This window comes from Cetorhinus maximus, chromosome 26 (assembly GCF_964194155.1).
Source record: "Cetorhinus maximus chromosome 26, sCetMax3.hap1.1, whole genome shotgun sequence".
Taxonomy (NCBI): Eukaryota; Metazoa; Chordata; class Chondrichthyes; order Lamniformes; family Cetorhinidae; genus Cetorhinus; species Cetorhinus maximus.
Window position 1 is genome coordinate 15,917,413 of NC_135904.1, and position 23,919 is coordinate 15,941,331.

General features: G+C 41.8%; 1 protein-coding gene across 4 annotated transcripts in view; it reads left to right on the forward strand.

The window, feature by feature from the left end:
* The window catches only part of dmxl2 (Dmx-like 2), a 157,972-nt gene that overhangs the window by 61,453 nt on the left and 72,600 nt on the right, over window positions 1–23,919 (forward strand). For all 4 annotated transcript variants that reach the window (XM_078530216.1, XM_078530217.1, XM_078530218.1 and 1 more), the window contains exons 13-18: window positions 3,232–3,353; window positions 5,180–5,269; window positions 13,346–13,463; window positions 14,003–14,119; window positions 16,412–16,621; window positions 21,423–23,111. In XM_078530216.1, coding sequence (XP_078386342.1) covers window positions 3,232–3,353; window positions 5,180–5,269; window positions 13,346–13,463; window positions 14,003–14,119; window positions 16,412–16,621; window positions 21,423–23,111 — 2,346 coding nt within the window. The remainder of the gene's footprint in view (window positions 1–3,231; window positions 3,354–5,179; window positions 5,270–13,345; window positions 13,464–14,002; window positions 14,120–16,411; window positions 16,622–21,422; window positions 23,112–23,919) is intronic.

Below are 23,919 nucleotides of genomic sequence, written 5' to 3' on the forward strand. Positions count from 1 at the left end.
TTTTTATTCCTAAGCTTTACCCACAAAGCTTCATTCGATGCCCCCTCCAAGATATCATCTCTCCTTACTGCAGTAACCTACTCCTGAACTAATAATGCAATGCCTCCTCTTTTACCCCCTTCCCTGTCTCAGCTGAAGATTCTATGTCCTGGAATGTTGAGCTGCCAATCCTGCCCCTCCCTCAACCACGTCTCAGTGATGGCTACTATATCACAATTCCACGTGTCAATCCTCACCCTTAACCCATCCGTTTTACCTGTAATAATCCTGGCATTAAAGTAGAGGCCATCCAGTCTTGCCTTACTCCCTTGAAACTTAATGCAGCTGTACTCTCTCTGACTTGATTGTTTTACTGTATTATGATGTGTCCCTATTCTGCTAACCGTCTGTGTCCCCCTCCCCCTGCCGAATTAGTTTAAACTCCTCCCAACAGCACTAGCAAACCCGCCTGTTCCGCTCTGGTTCAGATGTAGACTGTCCCGCTTGTACAAGTCCCACCTTACCCAGAAACAGCCCCAGTAATCCAGGAATCTAAAACCCTCCCTCCTGCACCAACCCTTAAGCCATGTATTGATCTACGCTATTCTCCTATTTCTGTGCTCGCTAGCACGTGGCACTGGAGTAATCCAGAGATTACAACCCGAGAGGTCTGGCTTTTTAGTCTACTGCCTAACTCCCTGAATTCTTGATACAAGTCCTCATCCCTCTTTCTACCTATGTCATTGGTACCAGCATGTACCATGACTTCTGCCTTATTACCCTCCCCCTTCAGGATGCCCTGCAGCCGTTCAGTGACATCTCAGACCCTGGCACCAGGGAGGCAACACACCAGCCTGGAGTCACGTTGACGGCCACAGTAGCGCCTATCTGTTCCCCTGACTATAGAATCCCCTATTATTATTGCTCTTCCTCACTTCCTCCCCTCCTGTACAGACAGACTGCTTGTGGTGCCAGAAGCTTGGCTCTGTCTGCGCTCCTGGAGGAACCAGCGCCCTCATCAGCCTCCAAAATGGGATACCGCTTTGTGCGCGGGACCCCAGTGGACTCCTGAATTACCTGCCTGTTTCTCTTGGACTGCCTGGTGGTCACCCATTCCTTTCTTCCTCAAGTCCCTTCAGCTGCGGTGTGACCACCTCTGTAAATGTGCTATCCACGATGCCCTCAGACTCGCGGATGCTCCACAGTGTCCCCAGCCGCCGTTCCAGCTCTGAAACCCGAGCTTCCAGGTGCTGCAGCTGGACACACTTCCTGCACACATGCTGGTCCCGGGCACTGGAAATGTTCTTGGCTTCCCACGAGGAGCACACCATGGCTTTAAGCTCTCCAGCCATGACTTATCCCTTTAAAATAAACCTTTTAAATCAATTACTCTAGGGCCCTTCTTTCCTGATCCTCGTTACTACAGAATATGCAAACTATAAACCACAAAAGGACCTTAAACTATAAGCGATAAAAGTAATAAATACTTACCCGCTACTTACCAGTCATTCCTTTCCCTTGTAGCCTCCACTGCTGCAACATGGCAAGACCACTCTGAAGATTTAAGAAGTTGGATAGCAAAGAAAAAATGCAAAGAGCGCCTCTTCCCCTATGCACCGAATTCTCACTTGCACCAAATTGCCAATACCCACACTCACTCTGGTGGTGTCTCACTCATGATGAGGTCTCTCCCCTGCTCGTGTGCAAGCACACATATGCGCAGACCTGGACAATATTCAGGCTTGAGCTGAAAAGTGGCAAGTTACATTCGTGCCACACAAGTGCCAGGCAATGACCATCTCCAGCAAGAGAAAATCTACCCATCCTCCCTTGATATTCAATGGCCATTACCACCACTGAATCCCTCACTATCAACATCCTGGGGGATACCATTGACCAGAAACTGAACTGGACCACCCATATAAATACTGTGGCTACAAGAGGAGGTTAGAAGCTGTGAATTCTGTGGCGAGTAACTCTCCTCCTGACTCCCCAAAGCCAGTCCACCATCTACAAGGCACAAATCAGGAGTGTGATGAGATACTCCCCACTTGCCTAGATCAGTGCGGCTCCAACAACATTCGAGAAGCTTGAACCATCCAGGACAATGCAGCCCACTGGATCAGCATCCCATCCACCACCTTAATCTCCTCCTCTACCAATACACAGTGGCAACATTGTGTACTATATACCATGTGCATTGCAGCAACTCATCAAGCTTCCTCCAACAGTACCTTCCAAACCTACAATCTCCAACACCTAGAAGAACAAGTGCAGCAGATACATGAGAACACCACCACCTGCAAGTTCCCCTCCAAACCCACATGTCATCCTGACTTGGAACTATACCACCACTCCTTTACTGTCACTGGGCCTATATACTGGAACTTCCTTCTTAACAGCACTGTGGGTGTACCTACACTATTTGGATTTCAGCAGTTCAAGGTGGCGGCATACCACCACCTTCTGAAGGGGAATTAGCGATGGGCATCAAATTCTGGCCTAGCCAGCAACGCCCTGAAAGACTAAATTAAACAAAATCAGATGAGATAAGTCCATTAACCCGAGTAGGATTCAAATCTGGATCCTAAAGATGAAAAGACAGTGTGCTAAATGGCCCCAACCTATCTATGTAATATATGTTTTAAAAACAAGACTGATTCAAATATATTATGTAATTTATTTTGTAGTTGATTTAATGTTCATTATTTAAGCAATCTGCACAGAACAATATGGCTCACAATATTCTATTGCTGCAAATCTTTCTTGACCATATGCAGTTCTCGTACCTGTAGATGCGATACCTATTAAAAATAGTGTTGAATCCTAGGTTTGTACCAGACTTTTGCTATGCCATGACATCTATTACTAATTAAGTGACATTCTGGCTCAGAATTATGCCCCAGACCCAGGATCAGTGTCGCCTTCCAAAACATTTTCGAACCATTTGAGACCAAAAAATATAAGGAACCTTCCAATCTGGTGTTTTTAACACATTTATATTGCCAAATCAATCACGGCAGTTGTATCTGAGTGGCTTGGTAGCATTTAGAACAAGAAATTTATCATTTGTAGCCTGAGTAGATGTTGCTTTTTTATCTTGACTAATATGTTGAATTTTGTATTCAAAAGAATCTGCAGTAGCTTTGAAAATACTGGGTTAAATTTGGCTGTGTGAAGCTTAAAAAGAATTACCTTTAATATGATTGTGTGAAATAATTATACTTTATTTTATTTCATTTGAATTTTTAGGGACCTACTGCAACTCTGCTAGTGCTTGTTTTGTCGCTTCTGATGGTCAAAATCTCAGGCTTTATCAGGCTGTGGTTGATGCTAGGAAACTTCTGGATGAACTTTCAGATCCTGAAATCTCGGTAGGTTATTGGCTATAAAAACTAAGAACTAATATCATATGTAAAATATTCTTAATAACTTTAAATGCAAAAAAAAATTCATACGTAAAGGAGTTATTAGGCAGGGTGAACAAATGCTTGGTGAAAGAGGTGAACTGTAAGAAGAGTCTTAAGAGGAAGAAGCATTTTGGGAATGGAATTTGAGTATTGGGCCTAGATGGCTGAAGGTATAGTTGCCAATGGTGGGGCAAGGAGAGGGAGAGGGGAAAAGAGTCAGAGGAGTGGAGAGTTTGGGGAGGTGGTTGCAGAGCTGGAGGATGATTTGGAGATGGGGATGGTGAGGCATTGAAGAGATTTAAACACTAGGATAAGAATTTTAAATTTGACAGGTTAGGCTGGGAGTCAGTGTAGGTCAGCAAGGACAGTGATGTTGCCTGAATGTAATGTGATGCAGGATGGAATACAGGCAGTGGAGTTTTAGGTGAGCTGAAGTAGAAAAGGAGGATAGAAAATGGGAAGTCAATGAGAAGAGCTTTAGAATGATCAGGGCATGAATGAGGATTTCGGCAGCGTGTGCACTGAATATGAATGCTTAATATTTTATACCACACAATATACTTGACACAGTCATTTTGGAATGATTATGGCCAATATGTGCTGCTAATGGGTAAGATTCACCACTCGCACAATATATAGTCGCTCTCTAATCTGACTTGCCTTTCTCTCAAGTGTTGGTTTCCTTATTTGTGTTCTTTACAGTGCGTTCTTTTGTTGATCGGCCCTGTTTGCTCTTGATCATATTTTGGATCTCTTGCATCCATTTGCTCCAGGCTAGAAAGACTACAACATTAACCTGCAGGTTGGCCCTCACTATTCTTTAGGGAGCCATCCACAACTACTGGCTTTGCAGGTTCCTAATGAAGGCTGAGCCACTGTTCAACTTTGGTATATAGCTGCACTAATACTGAGGGAGAAACAGAGTTAGCATTTTAGGTTGATGACCTGAAATCCATCTAATATTGCAGCACAATTGCCAATGTGCACTGTATTTCTTGTACTAATTTTGTGCAACCCCTGTTGACAAAAGGTTATTGACACACAACGTTAACTCCATTTCTCTCTCCACAGACTGTCTGATCTAATAGAATTAGTCATATTGGTATTTTTTCAAAAAAGCTTGGGGACTAAAATTCCTTAAGTCCCTTTCTACCACAACAGAAGGGATCAACTGTCATGAACAGTTGGGTGCCAGCATCCTTTATGGTGTCTCCTGGGTGCCTGTCCTACAGAAGGTCAAGAATATTGGAGCTTCATCCTACCACTTCATCAGGAAAGGGAGACCACTAATTTAGGCTAAAGAACCAAATTACAAAAGGATGCTGCCAATTTTTTTCACATCACTTTCCCAATGTCCTGTAATCAACTGCCATTGGTAAACCAGCATTAGGTTTCCATTTCCCAGTTTATGCTGTAAGTATATTACCAACATTCTCTATGTGGCAATAAGGTTGAAACTGTCAGGGGAGGATGTTGTTCCTACCTATATAACATCTGTCTCCTCCCATCAAAAATTCTCGACATGTAAAAAAGGACAGAGATCTGGGTCTTGCCCAAAATTCTACTCCCCTGCCCAGCTTCCTGCAACTTTGTTCCACCCTCCTAAGCCCAGAAATTTCTAGGCCATATTGTTCCAAGTTGCTAAATTGATATGAACAATTAGACTGTTTCAGTAATGTATTTACCAAGATTTAAAACAAAATTAACGAGGCCATATGGAATCGCTATTTCTTTATTGTATAATTTGTATTTGCAACTGTTGCATTTACTATTTTAATGTCTCTTTGTAGAAATTCGTTGGAGAAGTATTCAACATAGTAAGCCAGCAATCAACAGCTCGACCGGGTTGCATTATTGAACTGGATGTAATAACAGCTCAGGTTAGAAGTTCGACTCGTGTGGAATTTTACATGTATACTATCTCCCTACATCCCTCCTTCAGCCTGTTACAACCCCAGGTTTTGATTTTTGGAATCAGTGAAAGCAAGTTTAAAATCAGTCCCAGACATAACACCTAATCTGTTTAAAGCACATTTTAATAGCATGTGTCTGTTTTAGCACAATTTGTAAATAACACAAACAGTAGTGCCTTTGTTTCTGTTTTAGTGCGGTTATACACATGCATAGCCTGTTTTCTTAAATCCACAGCAGCTTTGCTCACTGCCTCTTCTGACTCTCTCACCCCCTCCCGCTTGCCACCTCTCCTGAATCTCTTGCTTCCTCCTGCTTGCCCCCCTCTCCTGACTCCCCTTGCTCCCTCCTGATTGCTGCTTCCATCTCCCAATACCTCTCGCTGCCTCCCATTCCCCGCCTCCCTCTTCCAACCCCATCGCTCCCTCCTGCTTGCTGCCCCACTTAGCCCCTCCTACTCACCTCTTCGCTCTCCTGACCCCTTCCCACTCACCACTTCCCTTTCCTGACCCCTTCGCCTACTTCCCTCTCACTGTTTCGTTTGTTCCTTCGTACTCACTCCATCCCAATCACCAGCCCTGTCCTGACCCTCTCGTCGCCCTTCTCCCAAGCCCTTGCTCACGCTGGCAAGTGGAAGAGAGTGGGTGGCAGAAAGCAGTGAGCAGGAGGTAAGTTAGTAAAAGTTAGTAAGACTGGTAAATTAGTAAGAGGATTTTAGGCCAGTTAAGTTCAAGGCAGCTGATAGGATTTTAATGTGAAAATTATATGTCAGGAATGTAACCCACCCTTATTACATGCTGCCTTATGGGAAAGTGATTTTCAGTTGGCACGTTTTTGATTAGCACACCATTTTTAGGAACACATTGAGTGTTAAATGAAGGATAGCCATAGTTTACTTGAAGAAATCTTTAATACTAATTAGTTATTCATTTAAAAATGAATACTAAAAGTCCTTGCTTTTTAACATTAAAATTACAGAATTTCTCCATTTTCATAACTCTTTTTGATAATCATGTTGGAAACACAGATGAAATTCAAACCATAGCATCAGTGGGACAATACTTTAAGGAGCATAAGTTCAAGAAACAAATTGAAACCAAATCCCAGGGTGATGAGCTGTAAACCTTTGAGCCGTTGAAATTTTTCTGACCATTGACTGTGAATAGTTGTAAAATCTAGCTACATATTCATAATGAACATGGGTTCATAGTATAAGACCTGCCCTAACTATTATTAAAATGACAATCTCACTTGCAGTCCAAGGCACCTTAAATCAGCAATCACCTATGTATAGAGTGAAAAAGACTGGGTGATGGAGAAATACAAAACTGAATTCATTAGTTCCTGTTTTTAGGGCCCTATGAAACTCCTTAAGGAACCAAAATTGTGTCCATGGCACAAATGCATACTTATGATGTGAAGTGCTCCAGACCCCATCTTAAAGGCACTTAATGTCCATTGGCAGCATACAAGCAGATCATGATGTCGATCAGCGTGCAACCTAAGACACTCCAGCTTATTAGACTCCCACAGCTGAATGCACATTTAACTGCACAAAGGGCCCCTACCAGTGCTATTTAGAGTGGTCGTCAACTATTTGCAGATCAGTTGCTGGATTATTTCTCCTAGCTGTTGTTGTAATTCTGTGTATTTTTGGTATCTTTTCATCCTTGTTAAACATTTCAGCCATCAACAAGGAATGTTCTGCTGATGATAAAGTTTTTTTTTGGTGATTAAAAAGCTTATGCACAACCATATGCTTCACGACATGGTGACTGGCTATGCATTGAGCGTGATGCGTGGATGAGCGGAGGCCACACAGAACAGGCCACGCTGCTATGAAGGAGAGGAGAAGGACTCAGGGCAGGGGTCTATATCTGTGGAGGATCTTTAGAGGGCAGAAGCTTTGACACCCTAAAAGTTCCTTTGAACACTGGTATCCAGAGCTATAATGGCAACAGTTTGAGTTTGATGCAGCATGCTGTAATTACATGACAGCAGTGTGAGCTTCCACTGCAGCACTCGGACATTGGGTGGATGTTGCTTGTGCTGTTATTGAAGTTGAGACATCAGCCGTCTAGACAGTACATGATGGTTGGTTCTGCAGATGCACTGCTGGAGGTAACAACCTGTTTCATGTTAATAAAAATAGGTGCCAAGCTCTACACAAACCCTTTTGGCAAGTAGGTGCCAGACTCCTCTATGCTCCTTGACTATGACTGCAGATTTTCTGGTGCACCAAACATTTGGATATGTACACTCATCAGCTTTCTCCTGTAACCCATCAAAGTCACCTGTGTCATCTGCAGTAGAACTAGTGTGTAGCCTTTCCTTCCAGCGAGCTGGCAAACGCACAACCTTTTCACTTGCCTGCAGCACACTTGTGCCTGGTGTCTCACCATATGCAGATCCCCACCCCTATTCTATCCTCTTAAATTATGGGCATTGTCAGTATCTGAGCTGGTGGCTGTATTTGTGAATTCTGAAAGAGTGGCTGTGTGTTTTCATCTTCACTGTTCACTTGGTCTTATCCACTGCCAGGGCAGATTGGGGTTGGATAGCTGAAAGGAAAAGGAACAAGGGTGCGGGGTGTGGTGAGTTGAGAGGAGAAAGTAAGATGCGCATGCTTGTACTATCAGAGTTTCTAAGTCAGAAGAGAATGTGAATGAGGGAAACCATTTTCCTTTGTGCTAGGTATGACTCCAACTTGCAGGGAGTTTTCCCCCTGATTCCCATTGACTCTAGTTTTGCTAGGGCTCCTTATTGCCACACTCGGTCAAATGTTGCCTTGATGTCGAGGGTAGTCACTTTCACCTCACCTCTGGAGTTCAGCTGTTTTGTCCTTGTTTGAACCAAGGCTGTAATGAGGTCAGAAGCTGAGTGACCCTGGCGGAACGCAAACTGGGCGTCAGTGAGCAGGTTATTGCTAAGCTAGTGCTGCTTGAGATCACCATTGATGACCCCTTCCATGACTTTACTGACAATGGAGAGTAGACTGATGGGACAGTAATTGACAGGGTTGAATTTCTCCTGCTTTTTGTTCCCAGGACATACCTGGGTACATTGCTGGGTAGATGTACTGGAACAGCATGGCTGGGGGCGCGGCAAGTTCTGGAGCACAAGTCTTCAGTACTGTTGCTGGAATATTATCAGGACCCATAGCCTTTGCAGTATCCAGTGCCTTCAGCCGTTTCTTGACATCACGTGGAGTGAGTCAAATTGGCTGAAGACTGGCACTTGTGATGCTGGGGACCTCTGGAGGAGGTCAAGATGGAACTTACACTCGGCACTTCTGGCTGAAGATTGTTGTGAATGCTTCAGCCTTATCTTTTGCACTGATGTGCTGGGCTCCCCCTTCATTGAGAATGAGGCTATTTGTGGAGCCTCCTCCTCCAGTGAGTTGTTTAATTGTCCTCCACCATTCATGACTGGATGTAGCAGGACTGCAGAGCTTGGATCTGATCCGTTGGTTATGGAATCAGTTATGATATGATAGGTGATATGTGCCAGGCAGACCAAATCCGCAAGGGAAACTTGGCCACGCTATCACAACGGTTTTGCAATTTGTATTTATTACAAGAAGATTTGTGCACTGAATTCAGAAGTAATGAGTGCCCTAACACTTTCAGTGATTTTAACAATTAAATTAGAACATTTATTAACAAAAGAAAATAATTTAAACACACACATTAGATTACAGTTACTTGACACTATAACAAATCCCAAAATTTCTAATTAACCTGACTCCCAACTATATACCCCCTTTAAGGCAACAGTCCCAAACTCGATTTTAAATTTAATAGGCAATCCAGCAAGGTTACCACACGCACCCACTCAACAGTGGAATTCCAAAGGCTTTTAACAAAACATTAGTTACTGGAACAGCACTTCTGCAGAGTGGCTAGAGGCATTCTTCAAGGCTGTTTCACCCGGTGTACCTTTCAAGATTTTACATGGCCACACCCCCACATAGCCTTCCATCCTTCTTTATATATGGTTCTCTCTCTTTAATGTGTACTGTCCCATTGTTCTACATGTTTTTGGAAATTTACTTGTCCCATAATATAAAAATCTTTCATGTAGTCATCATTATGGTCAGCACTTTTGGGGAAAAATAAATGTATTGCTTTGCCTCACTTAACCTTGTGGGTTGTAAACATTACAAATAACCCCTTCACTTATCTAAAAGTGCAAATTTCATTCATAGTCTATCTGTGGAACCTTCATCCTATCTTTTCCACCTCCATTTCAAAAGTCTGTTTTACTCTTTTGATAATTTCAATCTTGTAGCCAAGCGTCTCTAATCTAATTAAATCAGTCACGCAGAACCATCCAGACTCACCCATAAGCCTACAATAATATTATGAAAAATATGATAGTTTTGTGACAAATTGCTTAGCTTTGCCTATCACTTGCTGCTTATGCTGTTTGTGCACGCATGTAGTCCTGTGTTGTAGCTTCACCAGGTTGACACCTCAATTTTAGGTATGCCTGGTGCTGCTCCTGGCATGCCCTCTTGTACTCTTCATTGAACAGGGTTGATCCCCTGGCTTGGTGGTAATGGTAGAGTGAGGGTTTTGCTGGGCCATGAAGTTACAGATTGTGGTTGAGTACAATTCTGCTGCTGCTGATGGCCCACAGCACCTCATGGTTGCCCAGTCTTGATTTGCTAGATCTATTCGAAATCTATCCCACTTAGCATAGTGGTAGTGCCACACAACATGAAGGAGGGTATCCTCAATGTGAAGACGGGATTTTGTTTCCACTAGGACTCCATGGTGGTCATTCCTACTAATACTGTCATGGATTGATGCATCTACAGCAGGCAGGTTGTTGAGGATAAGGTCAAGTATGTTTTTCCCTCTTGTTGGTTCCTTCACCACGTGACGCAGACCCAGCGTAGCAGTTATGTCCTTTAGGACTCGGCCAGCTCGGTCTGTGGTGGTAATACCAAGCCACTCTTGGTATTGTATTTAAAGTCCTCCACCCAGAGTACATTCTGCACTCTTGCCACCCGCAGTGCTTTCTCCAAGTGGCGTTCAACATGGAGGAGTACTGATTCATCAGCTGAGGAGGGCAGTGCTTGGTAATCAGCAGGAGGTTTCCTTGCCCATGTTTGACCTGATGTCATGAGATTTCATGGGGGCCAGAGTCGATGTTGAGGACTCCCAGGGCAACCCCCTCCCAACTGTATACCACTGCCTGCACCTCTGCTGGGTCTGTCCTGCATTAGGGTTAGGGTGGTGGGACAGGCCATACCCATGGATGGTGATGGTGTTGAGGATGGTGGTAAGGTATGATACAGTGAGTATGACATGTCAGGCCGTTGCTTGACTAGCCTGAGAGAGAGCTCTCCCAATTTTGGCACAAGCCCCCAGATGTTAGTAAGGAGGACTTTGCATGGTCAACAGGGCTGGGTTTGCCGGTGTCATTTCCGGTGCCTTGGTTGATGCTGGGTGGTCCGTCCTGTTTAATTTCTTTTTATTGACTTTGTAGCAGTTTGATACAAAGTGGCTTGCTATGCCTTTTCAGAGGACATTTAAGAGTCAACCGCAATACTGCGGATCTGGAGTCACATGTAGGCCAGGTGAGGACGACAGATTTCTTTCCCTTAGTGAACCAGATGGGATTTTACAACAATTGACAATGGTTTCATGATCATTATTAGACTTTTAATCCAGATTTTTATTGAATTCAAACTCCACCATCTGCTGTGGTGAGATTTGAACCCAGGTCCTCAGAGCATTATCCTGGGTCTCTGGATTACCAGTCCAGTGACAATACTTCTGCGGCCTTCTTATAAAAGAGAAGGCCAAAATGGTCCTTCCACCTAAGTAATCTAATAGTTTGCTAAGGACGCTGGCTAGTTATAGCTGACCTCCAGAGTTCCTGCTTCCACTTGTCCATGCCATCAAATTCTTAAAGTTTCATGTAATGCTGGTTGTCTTTTGAATAGGTGCTTTATTGATCCTCATAGCTGCCTTCAGAGTGTTCACAATGTCTGTCTGCTCTTCCAATTCATTCATGGCTGTGGCACTTGCATGTTTGGCATTTATTAAATTGTGCTCAGGTAATAAATCCAGCAGACATTTCTGCCTTTTGGAATGAGGATTTTAAAAATAAATTATTAGAAGTCTCAACTTGCCCAAAGTTGGACTCTGAGTATAGATACTCACTTTTAGCAGTATGGAAACTGCAAAGCATAGCATGGCTCTGGTTTCTTGCAGCACTTTTCTCTGCATGTTTCCTCTGATTGCAGGGGTAAATCAAAAGATTTCAAGGAAATACATGATTGCAATTTTGATCATCTTAAGAAGATGTGGATTTTGCAGATTATTGCTTTGGTCTCACCACTGCACAGAGAAGAATGTTCTCTGTCATCCTTATCTGGTGAAGTTCGTTCTTCATAGTTTGTCTATGGAATAGCAGTGGTTCTTATTCTAAGGGACTTTCCCTTCACTGGTAGATTTTCTGATATCTTCCATGTAGTAGAACATATAATACTAAATAAAGGAGGCATAGATTGTATTGTGCTCTGAAGAAGAGTCATACAGACTTGAAGCATTAACTCTGTTTTTCTCTCCATGGATGCTGCCAGACCTGCTGAGTTTTTCCAGCATTTTTTGTTTTCATCTTGCATTCCCAGCATTCGCAGTACTTTGCTTTTATCTAAGGTTATATTGTCTTGAGTTGATTGACAAAGGTGAAATTGTTGGGCATAGTAGCCTCAAAGTAGAAATGTATTCCTGTGGAATGACTGGAATATCAGAAGAATAATATGAAAACCATATAAAAATCATTTCATTCGCCTAGGAAGAGGAGTAGCTACAGCAGAGAAGGAGGCCATTCCGCCCATTGTGTCTGTGCTGGCTCTGTGAAGGAGCAATTTACCTCTTGCCGTTTTCCCACCTTTTCCCAGTAGCCCTGCACATTCTTTCTTTTCAGATAATAATCCTAACCATTCGCTGCATGAGAGACTTTTCCCTCATGTCTCCATTGCTTCTTCTGGCAATGTACCTCTACTGTTCCTCGAGCAATACTTCAAACAGAAGAATTGAATAAATCAGTGGGTCAAATAATGAATAAATTTCTAGATTTCAGTGGCTGAAGTTAGATCTGCAAGCAAGAGTAAAGATTATTGCAGATAGTTTTAGTAGAGATACATTTAGTTTAGATCATTACTAAATACCATAACATGATTCTGACGGATGAAAATGAACACTTGTGACACTACAATGAAATCTATCAGAGTTTCGATACAATACCCACAAGATCATTAGAAGATAAGTGCCATTTTGCTAGTTCATTTGTTTTTCTTGACATGCTGCTTTGTGCTCTTTCTTTAACTTTTGTTTTTCTAAAAAAGTGTATTTTTTACTCAAAACAGTAGTTAATAGTCATATCAGCATATTTGTAAATCCAAAATTAATGTGCCATTTTACAGTCAGTTTTGTATTGATACAATGTAAGAGAAGTGTTATAAGTGAGCAAAGAACTTATATTGATTTAGTGCCTTATCCTACTGTTGGGGCAACCCAAAGTACTTTGTAACTAATGAGTTTCTTTTGAAGTACAGCTATTATATTTGCAGAACTCCAAAATCAGATTGCTAATCCTGACTCCGGAGCCTAATTAAGGCAAGAGGCATGAGATCACCTCCAGGCAGTAGTCTCGCCATTTGGGTTTCATACTGGATGTAAGTCAACTCCATCCCAGTGCAAAACCAAATTTTAAAAATTTACAGGCTTTCAGTGTTAGGAGAGATCCGACTGCCCAGTGAGCAGGCTCCTTTACCACAGTCAGCCGCACAACATGGATTGTAACTTAGTACAGCCCTGCATAATACTATACTTCAAAAGAAACTAATTAGTTACAAAGTACTTTGGGTTGCCCCTAAATCAATATAAGTTCTCTACTCACTTATATTGCTGGGATCTGAAATATAACAACACAGGCAAAATTACAAATAATCATCATATTTTCAGTGACCATTTTATTATTCAGGAATGTGACTAATACCACTCCTTACTTTATTTCTGGTACAGTGTGGCTCAAACACACAGCTTCTTCACGTGTTTCAGGAAGATTTTATTTTGGGATATAAACCACAGAAAGAAGAAATGAATAAGGAGCAAGAATTTTCTTTCAGTCAACCTGCCCAAGGTATGCAAAGTCCATTTAAAATGGGATTTTGGTAGCACTTTTTGCCTCCGAGTCTGAAGTAATTGAGTTCCAGTCACATTCCAGGATTTAAGCCTGTAATCTGTATTTACATTTCAGTGCAGGAACACTGCATTGATGAAGCGCTAATAGTTGGATGCTGTGTTAAAAGCACACAAATTAAGTAATGTAAACTCTCCTATGGTGGTACTGAAAATAAGAGTAGGGAGTTTCCCAATAACTCTCCATAAACTGAGCATTCACCTTATTTGCTGTTGTGGGATCTTGCTGTACTCAGTTGATTGCCACATTTCCATTCATAAATGTCAGTCACAATACTTCCAATACACTTTGAAACACTCTGAGAATATGGTAATGAGCTTTGTAAATGAAGGTTTTTTTAAAATTTTCAGTCTTTCTTCAATACTTATGCTGAATTTTCACAAATGATTGCCAGGCACAGAATTTTACTCTAATACTTTCTTTGGTTACAGTGGGATTTTTGGTTGCTTTTTGAATTATTTAAACTTCTGTCATTTAAGGATATCGTGCACCATCATTCTCTGAAAAGTTCTACCTTGTGGTGATAGAAAGAGACAAGAGGCAATCTGTTCTTCACATGTGGCACCTCCATTTGAAATCTGTACAGCCTCGTGTGGGTAGGTATTTGCAAATATAGTACAGAAATATAGTCACATTCCACTTATTTATTTACTTTTATTGAAAAACAAGCTATATGTGATTTTTTTTACAGGCAGGTCTATGCTGTATAACTGTATAAACAAATCTCAAAGAGTTTTCATGTGGGATATCTAAAAGGAAAAGAGGGCATAGATTGAGTTTTTTTAAATTCATTCATGGGATATGAGTGTCATGGCAAGGCCAGTGTTTATTGCCCTTGAAGCTGGTGGTGAGCCATCATCTTCAAGCGCTGCTGCCCATTCAGTTTAGGTGCATTCACAGGGAGGGCAAGATTTTTAACCCAGTTGCTGTGAAGGAACAGTGATATGGTTCCAAGTCAGGATTGTGTGTGGTTGGGAGGGGAACTAGAAGGTGGTAGCAATCCGTTTGTTGTCCTTGCTCTTCTAAGTGGTAGAGGTTGTGTCTTTGGAAGGTACTGTTGAAGGAGCCTTGACGAGTTGCTGCAGTGCATCTTGTAGATTGTGTACATTGCTGCCACTTTTTCCTTCTGATAGGGGGAATGAATGTTTGTTTAAGGTGGTGGATGAGGTGCCAATCAAGCAGGCTGCCTTGTCCTGGATATTGCTGAGCTTCTTGAGATTTGTTGAAGCTGCACTCATTATGGCAAGTGGAATGTCTTCCATCACACTCCTGACTTACATGTTGTAGATGGTGAACAGGTTTTGGAAAGTCAGGAGTTGAGCTTCTCGCTGCATAATTCCCAGTCTCTGACCTGCTCTTGTAGCTAAATTATTTATTTGGCTGATGCAGTTAAGTTTATAGTTAATGGTAACCCCTCAGGATGTTGATGGTGTGGGATTAAGCAATGTAATGCAGCTGAATGTCAAGGGCCAATTGTTAGATGCTGTCTTGTTGGAGGTGGTCTTTGCCCGGCACTTCTGTGGCATGAATGTTACTTCCATTTATCAGCTTAACGTTGCCCAGATCTTGCTAAATGCAGGCACGGATTGCTTCAGTATCTGAGGAGTTGCAAATTGTGTTGAACACAGCAATCATCAGTGAACACCCCTACTCCTGACCTTTTATTGGAGGGAAGTTCTGTACACAAATGATGGTCAACAGACAATAAGGGTGATTGTGGCTAGGACACTTGATTCTTTAAGAAACAGCTACATGCTGTAATCGTAAGAGAGTAGAATTGGTATTCTGGATAGATGAAGTCAAAATGCTAAGGGATCTTTTTCCTTTGAATAGGTATTGTAATGTATTTTAGTTGAAATCCTAGTCTTCCTGAATATGATAAATTTACTTTGTGCATAAGATTGTGCAATCCAGATTCTGAACCATGGATATGGAGCCCACTGATCATCCCAGGATATTTTAATACAATACTACCTCAGTTGGAATATTAAATTATAGTTCAATTTGAGCAAACATATATGTATAAAGCTTATATCTCATTACCTGGCTTCAGTTTAATGTGCAGTTTTTGTTTTTAAATCCCTCCAATAGAAGGTTTTAAAAAATGGTTTCTATACTTCAAGGAATATTATACTTAAGATAAAAGCAAAATACTGCGGATGCTGGAAATCTGAAGTAAAAACAGAAAATGCTGGAAAAATTCAGCAGGTCTGACAGCATCGATGCTGTCACACCTGCTGTGTTTTTCCAGCATTTTCTGTTTTTATAAAGGAATATTATTTTTGTATATAATTGTAAAATGAACTTCTAGAAGATTCTGCATACTAATGATCCTTATCGTAACAAGAAATTTTTAATATAAATTCTTCCTATAATTTTATTCACTTTTTTTGTTCTTTTTCATCCCTCTCTTCTTCATGTCATTGTATGGGTACAATTCCACTTGAGAAATTTACTAAAAATTGCTATAAGCAGTACAGATAGTAAATGCCACCAGGCTACTTTACTCTCGGAGGCATCGAACCAACATAATCCTGTCCTTGCCTGATGTCATACAAATTACTTTCCGCAAGGATGATTGGATAGCAATCAGGAGTGAGAGCCCCAGTTACTATTTCCCATCTCCACCCAACTACTGAATGCGAGGTCAGTAAATGTCCCAAGCATTGTCCTGGCTAAGATTAGATTCTTCAGCACAGACTCTCAATTGAGCCCAAGACACCTTGGGCTGTATGCTTTGTACTAGACAATGTAGTGCATTTACCTCCATTGATAATGGGTTGTTGAGGGAGCATCTCTGATTGTTTAAAAACATATAGTTCAAAGTTGCAATTTTTAATTTTTGTCTTTTTTTCTTTCTCCTTGCAATCAAACTAATGTCACACAAGTGAGCACGTTGGATAATCAGATATCTGTACCAGAGGAAAAGAGTTTTAGTCTATCTCCAAATACTTCTAATTTAAGTCCTCTTCCACGGTCTGCATCAGTTGCTAATCTTCAGACTGCTAGCAAATTGATACTTAGCTCTGAATTAGTCTACAGTCAGCAGTTAAATGTACCTGAGGGAGTGGAAGTAATCCGAGCAACACCTTCTGCAGGTAATTGTTTCTGGTATATAATGTACAGAAAGTATTTTTCTTCCCAATAACCTAAGTCTGCATGCATGTCCAATATGTCTTCAAGATCAAGCTTCCCCCCCCCCCCACACAGTGGTATCATAAACTACAGCATGGGCACGGCTTTTAGTGCTACAGGAGGAAGTGTCTTCAAAGCATGATGCTGCGTTGGGTGGAGGTTGGGTTGGCTCTGGTTGGGTTTTGTAGGTCAGGTCAAGCATTGAAAGATCCATTAAGTATGGAGGAGGTTGCAGTGAGGAGGGAAAAGATAGCAAATTGTGGTATATCCAATGTGATGGTGTGGGGAACACCAGAATTACCTATCTTAGAGATGCAGCTTGGAGTTATCGGAGTGTAAGTAAGTCACAGTTCTACTAACCTTGGAGATCAAGCTTGGGCATGCAATCAGAGGTTAGGTAAGTTCAATTGTGACAGAAATGCATGATGGGAATCAGCATGAAATGAGTAGGTAATTGTATTGCTATTTGACATGTGTTGGGATAATTCCTTTACCCTTTTTAATAACAGATTTTAAAAGTTTCGAATATTATCTTAAAACTAAGATAAAAGTAAAATACTATGGGTGCTGGAAATCTGAAATAAAAACAAAAAACGTTGGAAAACCTCGGCAGGTCTGGCAGCATCTGTGGAGAGTGAAACAGAATTAACACTTTGAGTCCATATGACTTTCCTTCAGCTCCAGCTCTGAAGAAGAGTCCAATGGGGTGACTTATTGGCAGTCATAAGATTATGAAAGGGACTGATAGGGTAAATATGGAAATGGTTTTTCCATTTGTGGGAGAGACCTGAGTTAGGGGCTATAAATACAAAATAGTCACAGACAAATCCAATAGGTGATTCAGGAGAAACTTCTCTCCTCACAGAGTGATTAGAATGTGGAACTCATCACAAGGAAACATAGAACATAAAAAATAGGAGCAGGAGTAGAGAACTCAGCCCTTCGAGCCTGCTCTGCCATTCAATAAGATCTTGGTTGATCCCCTATCTCAACACCATACTCCCCCCTCCCCCCCCCCCCATACCCTTTGACACCTTTAGAGTCTAGAAATCTATCCATTTCCTTCTTAAATATATTCAGTGACCTGGCCTCCACAGCCTTCTGTGGTACAGAAGGTATAGGTTCACCACCCTCTGAGTGAAGAAATTTCTTCTCATCTCAGCTCTAAATGGCCTACCCTGTATCATCATCCCTGCATTGAGGCTGTCCAGTCCTATTAGAATTTTATACTTTTCAATGAGATCCCCCTCAATTTCTAAACTCCAGTAAGTACAGGCCTAGTCAACCTAGTCTCTTTTCATATGACAGTCCTACCATCCCAGGAATCAATTTACTGCAGTCCCTTTATGCCAAGTATATCCTTTCTTAGGTAAGGAGACCAAAACTGCACACACTACTCCAGGTGTGGTCTCACCAAGGCCCTGAACAGATGTAGTAAGACATCCTTGCTCCTGTATTCAAATCCTTTTTGCAATAAAGGCCAACATACCATTTGCCTTCCTAACTGCTTGCTTGTGCATCAACATTTCTCAATCTATCACCATTAAAATAATACTCTGTTATTCTGCTTTATCTACCAAAATGGATAACTTCACACTTATCCACGTTATACTGCATCTGCCTTGTATTTGCTCACTCACTCAACTTGTCTAAATCGCCTTGAAGCCTCTTAACATCCTCCTCACCGCTCACATTCCCACCTCGTTTTGTGTTGTCATTAAACTTGGAAATATTACATTTGATTCCCTCACCCAAATCATTGATATATATTGTGAATAGCTGGGACCCAAGCACTGACCCCCAATATTCGCTGTTTGACACTCCAAAAAAGGCCCATTTACTCTGTTTCCTATCAGCCAATTCTTAATCCATGCCAATGTGCTTAAATTTTGCACACTAACCTCTCATGTGGGACTTTATCAAAAGTTTTCTGAAAATCCAAATACACCACATCTACTGGTTCTCCCTTATCTATTCTGCTGCTTATGTCCTCAAAAAACTCCGGAAGGTTTGTGAAACATGGGGCTGGATTTTACTGTCGGCGAGCGGGGACGGGGCTGCTCACTGGCATGTAAAATGATGCGCGGTGACATCGGCAGGAACTCCCGACGTCACCGCGCCCCATTTAAATTTTCAGGAAAGCGGGGGCGCAGCAAAATCTGCTGCGTGCCCGCTGACCTGTCAATGGCCAATTGAGGCCATTGACAGATCAATTAAAGTAATTATAGTGGACCTGCCCATCCAACCTTAAAGTTGGCGGGCAGGCCAGGAGCCCTGGCGGGAACTAGAAAAAACATGAAACCTCGTCCACGGGCGGGATGAGGTTTCCTGTAGGGTTTTAAAATTTTTAATAAGGTTTTCTTGAAAATTATGAACATGTCCCAACTCATGTGACATTGTCACATGAAGGGACATGTTAAGGAAATTTTATTCTTCTATTTTGAGCTTTTTCACATTTAGAGCCGATCTCCCTGAGGCTGCACTTAGCCTCAGGGAGATGAGTGCGCTCTTTCGTGCGCGTGCGCATGCGCGAAAGAGCGCACTCTCGATTTTAGGAATTGCCCACACGGTGTGCATAGCACTTCCCTGCGGACGTAACGTAAAATGGCGCCGTGCCGCCGATTGGGGCGCTGATCAGAAACACGCCCACACGCATCCGCCCATCAACTTCCCCACCGACGGGGGGGGAAATTCAGCCCATGATTTCCCTTTCATAAGTTCATACTGACTTTGTCTAATCTCGTTGACATTTTCTAAGTGTCCTGTTATCACATCCTTTATAATAGACTCCAGCATTTTCCCTACTACTGATGTTAGGCTAGTTGAGGCAACTAGTACAGATGTATTTAAGGGGAAGCTAGATAAACACATGAGGGAGAAAGGAATAGAAAGATGTTTTGATGGGGTTAGATGAAGAAGCTTAGAATGAGGCTCATATGAAGCATGAACACTGGCATGGACCTGTTGGGACAAATGGCCTGTTTTTTGTGCTGTAAGTTCTATGTATGCTTTGTAGTATGGACAGCCCTATGCCTAGAAACTTGCACACTTCTATGTAATGCTGTGTAAAACTTTATATCTCTTTTATACCATCTTAAATTAAAGCTTCCATTGTCTTAATTCTTGTTGAAGTTAACTTTTGAATGTTTTATTACTCTGAAGGCACTGAACATACATGATTGAGGCCTCATGGCCTTTTGCTGTTTACACCTGGAGACTTATTTTTGTTCCTTTACTTGGATGAAGGGACTGAATGTATGGTAGCTAAATTTGCTGATGTTATCAAGATGGATAGGAAAGTAAATTGTCAAAAGGAGGTGAAAGGGATATAGATAGGTTAAGTGAGTTGACAAAAAATTGGCAGATGGAGTATAATGTGGGAAAATGTGAACTTGTCCACTTTGGCAGGAAGAATAGAGAAGCAGTATACTATTTAAATGGAGAGAGATTGCAGAACTTGGGGGTCTAGAGGGATCTGGATGTCTTGGTACACCCAATGCTAGTATGCAGATATAGCAAGCAATTAGGAATGCAAATGGAATGTTGGCGTTTATTGTGAGGGGAATGGAATATAAAAGTAGGGAAGTTTTACTGCAACTGTACAGGACTTTGGTGAGACCATATCTAGAATACTGTGTACAGGTTTGGTCTCCTTATTTGAAAAAGGATGTAATTGAGGCAGTTCAGAAAAGGTTCAATGCACTCATTCCTAGAATGAAGGGCCTATTTTATGAAGGAAGATTGAACATGTTGGGCCTATACCTATTGGAGTTTAAAAGAATGAGAGGTAATCTTATTGAAACATATAAGATCCTGAGGGGACTTGATAGGGTGGATACGAGGAGGATGTTTTCTTTTGTGGGGAAGACTAGAACTAAGGGGCACAGTCTAAAAATAAGAGGTCTCCCTTTTAAGAAAGAGATGAGAATTATTTTCTCGCAGGACAGTCGTTAGTCTGTGGAAATCTCTTCCCCAGAAAGCAGTGGAAGCTGGTTCATTAAATTTATTCAAGGCTGAGTTAGATTTTCAACAGATGAAAAAGTCAAGGTTTATAGGGGTGGTAGACAGGAAAGTGGAGTTGAGACCAGCCAGTCAGATCAGCCATGATCTTATGCTGCTCCTAAGTCCTATGTTCTTACTTGTCCCGTTACCATCTCCTTTTGCCTCGCACCATCATTCCTTTTATCATTTAATCTCTTCTGCCTCTCACTATCACAGACCTTCCCTTTTATTCTTTCATCCCCTCCTGCCTTTTCCCTCCTCTTCTTGTTTGAGGAAAACTGTTAGATCTCTTAGTTTTTTGGTTCTAATGAAAGGTCATTGAGCTAAAACATTAACTCTGTTTCTCTCTTAAACAGATGCTGCCAGATTTGCTGAGTATTACCAGCACTTTTTTGTTTTTATTTTGATTTATACATTATCTGTTTTGGCTTTAAAACAACAACATAAAAACATATATATAGTGCGTATATAAACAAATTGTTTCATCGACCTTTTGAAAGCTTAGTCATACTAATATCAGTTGTTCCTCATAGATAAAATGAAGAGACATACACCCAAACCGTCTAGCAAAGGTTGTTAAGTAGTGTTTTGAAGGAGCAACTCTGGCTGTACTTTTATATTCCCACACCTTAACCAGGGCACACTGAGGTCCTAACCACCCTGTCTGTGATAAACATACTAGGCTTAGATCAGGGATAGATTTTTCTTTTTCAAATTTAACCTTGAATATTTCACTATCATAATAGTTTTCTTTTCTTTTAGGTCACTTGAGTTCATCTTCAATCTACCCAGTCTGCCTCGCACCTTATCTGATAGTGACATCGTGCTCTGATGGTAAAGTGAGGTTTTGGCGATGTACTGTGGATAAAAGTTCCATCTCTGAAAACCTAGAGAAAGTACATACTTATCAGTGGGAAACCTGGCCTTTGATGAATGAGGAAGGAGAACACAGTAACAGTGCAGTGAGTGTTACTGGACGACCAGTGGCCGTGAGCTGTTCATACACAGGACGGTTGGCTGTAGCTTTTAAAGAGCCTGTACAGCCTAATGGCATTACGTCAAAAGAGTTCACAATGCATGTCTCCATATTTGAGTGTGAATCTACTGGAGGATCAGAGTGGGTGTTGGAACAGACAGTTCATTTAGATGGTATAGGAAAGGTTGGAGGTGTCCTGGACTCTCGGGTTAGTGTAGATAGCAATTTATTTGTGTATAATAAATCAGACCTTTATCTTAAAGGCAACCATATGACATCGAACATAAAACATTTAGTGCACTTGGACTGGGTATCAAAAGAAGATGGCTCTCACGTTCTTACAGTGGGAGTCGGTTCCAAAATTCTCATGTATGGAAGACTGTCTGGGATTGTAACGGAACAAGCCAGTGGCAAAGATGGGCTGGCTGTTATTACTTTGCCACTAGGGGGAAGCATTAAACAAGGAACCAAATCAAAATGGGTATTGCTGAGATGTGTGGATTTGGTGTCTTCAGTAGATGGAACTCCTTCACTTCCAGTTTCTCTGTCCTGGGTGAGGGATGGCATCCTGGTAATTGGGATGGACTGTGAAATGCATGTGTATGCACAGTGGAAACATTCTGCAAAACCATTCAATGACACTGACAGTGAGAGCTTGTCACCTTTTGAAGATTTAGCTGATGCTTCCCCGTTTGAGGCTAAAATTTTTTCAAAGCGACACAGTGTTGCTGATGCAACAACTGGTGTAGATGATGTATTTGGAGTCCCAGGAATGGTTCAAGATGGTGGGTTGTTTGAAGCTGCTCACATTCTTTCTCCTACTCTTCCTCAATATCACCCCACTCAGCTTTTGGAGCTTATGGATTTGGGCAAGGTGCGCAGAGCTAAAGCCATTCTTTCACATTTAGTTAAGTGTATTGCTGGAGAAGTTGCAGTTTTTAGGGATAAAGACCCAGGAGTGGGAGGAGGGCCTAGACGTCACCTTTCTCGAACGATTAGTGTAAGTGGAAGTACAGGAAAGGATACAATTATAGCAGGAAGAGAAGGTACTCGTGATTATACTGAGATAGACTCAATTCCACCACTGCCACTTTATGCATTGCTGTCTGCAGATCAGGACACATCCTACAAAATTGTTGAAGAAACTCCTAAAGTAGACAAAGGTTCACGAACTCAAAGTAAAAAAGAAATGGGTGATCAATATGCTGATTTGTTTCAGTCTCCAAGTGTAACTACAGATGACTTTGTTGACTTTGTAATCGAAAAGAAGGAATCTAGATCTAAAGTCATAAATTTGTCCCAGTATGGACCAACATACTTTGGGCCGGAACATGCCCGTGTACTTTCCAGTCACCTGATGCACTCAAGCTTGCCAGGGCTTACACGGCTAGAACAGATGTTCCTTGTAGCTTTGGCTGACACAGTGGCTACCACAAGCACAGAAGTTGATGAAAATAGGGACAAGAACTACTCTGGTATGTATAACTTTGTTCAATTATTTTCTAAATCAAGATATGGTTTTTGAATAGTATTAGAACAATCCTAAGTATTTGTACCATAGCAATGGAAGAGGGATTTTACAATATTGTACTTGCTTGTACCACATTGTACTTGTTTAATTGTCTTCACAATCATTCCCCCTGCCCCCCACACCCCAGCTTCAGGCTCGTATCAGTGTTGGAGTACGCAAATGTGCAAACTCACCAAGGCTCCTTAAACAGCACCTTCCAAACCCATGACCACTACCATCTAGAAGGTCAAGGGCAGCAGACACGTGGGAACACCACCACCTGGAAGTTCCCCTCCAAGCCACTCATCATCCTAATTTGGAAGTATGTCGCTGTTCCTTCACTGTCGCTGGGTCAAAGTCCTGGAACTCCCTCTCTAACAGCACTGTGGGTGTACATGCACCAAATGGACTGTGGTGGCTCAAGAAGGCAGCTCACCACCACCTTGCCAAGGACAATTAGGGATGACAATAAATGCTGGCCTAGCCAGCGAAGCCCACATCCCATGAATGAATTTCAAAAAAGAGGACCAGGAATTAAAATCTCCAGGGTTTCACAATGTAGTGGGATCCCCCTAAATAACCACTCCTAGTTGAAATTGGCTATATGCTTTTTCCACCATTTCGGGTGAACCTACTAGAAATATCTGAAATGAAATGAAAAATTAACTTTTGTGCCAAATTGTTAGAGATAGATGTCTCATTAATTTCGGGATGAGCTCATTAATTCAATAAAATTCAACATATCAATTCCCCGGTACTAATCTGCCTCTCTC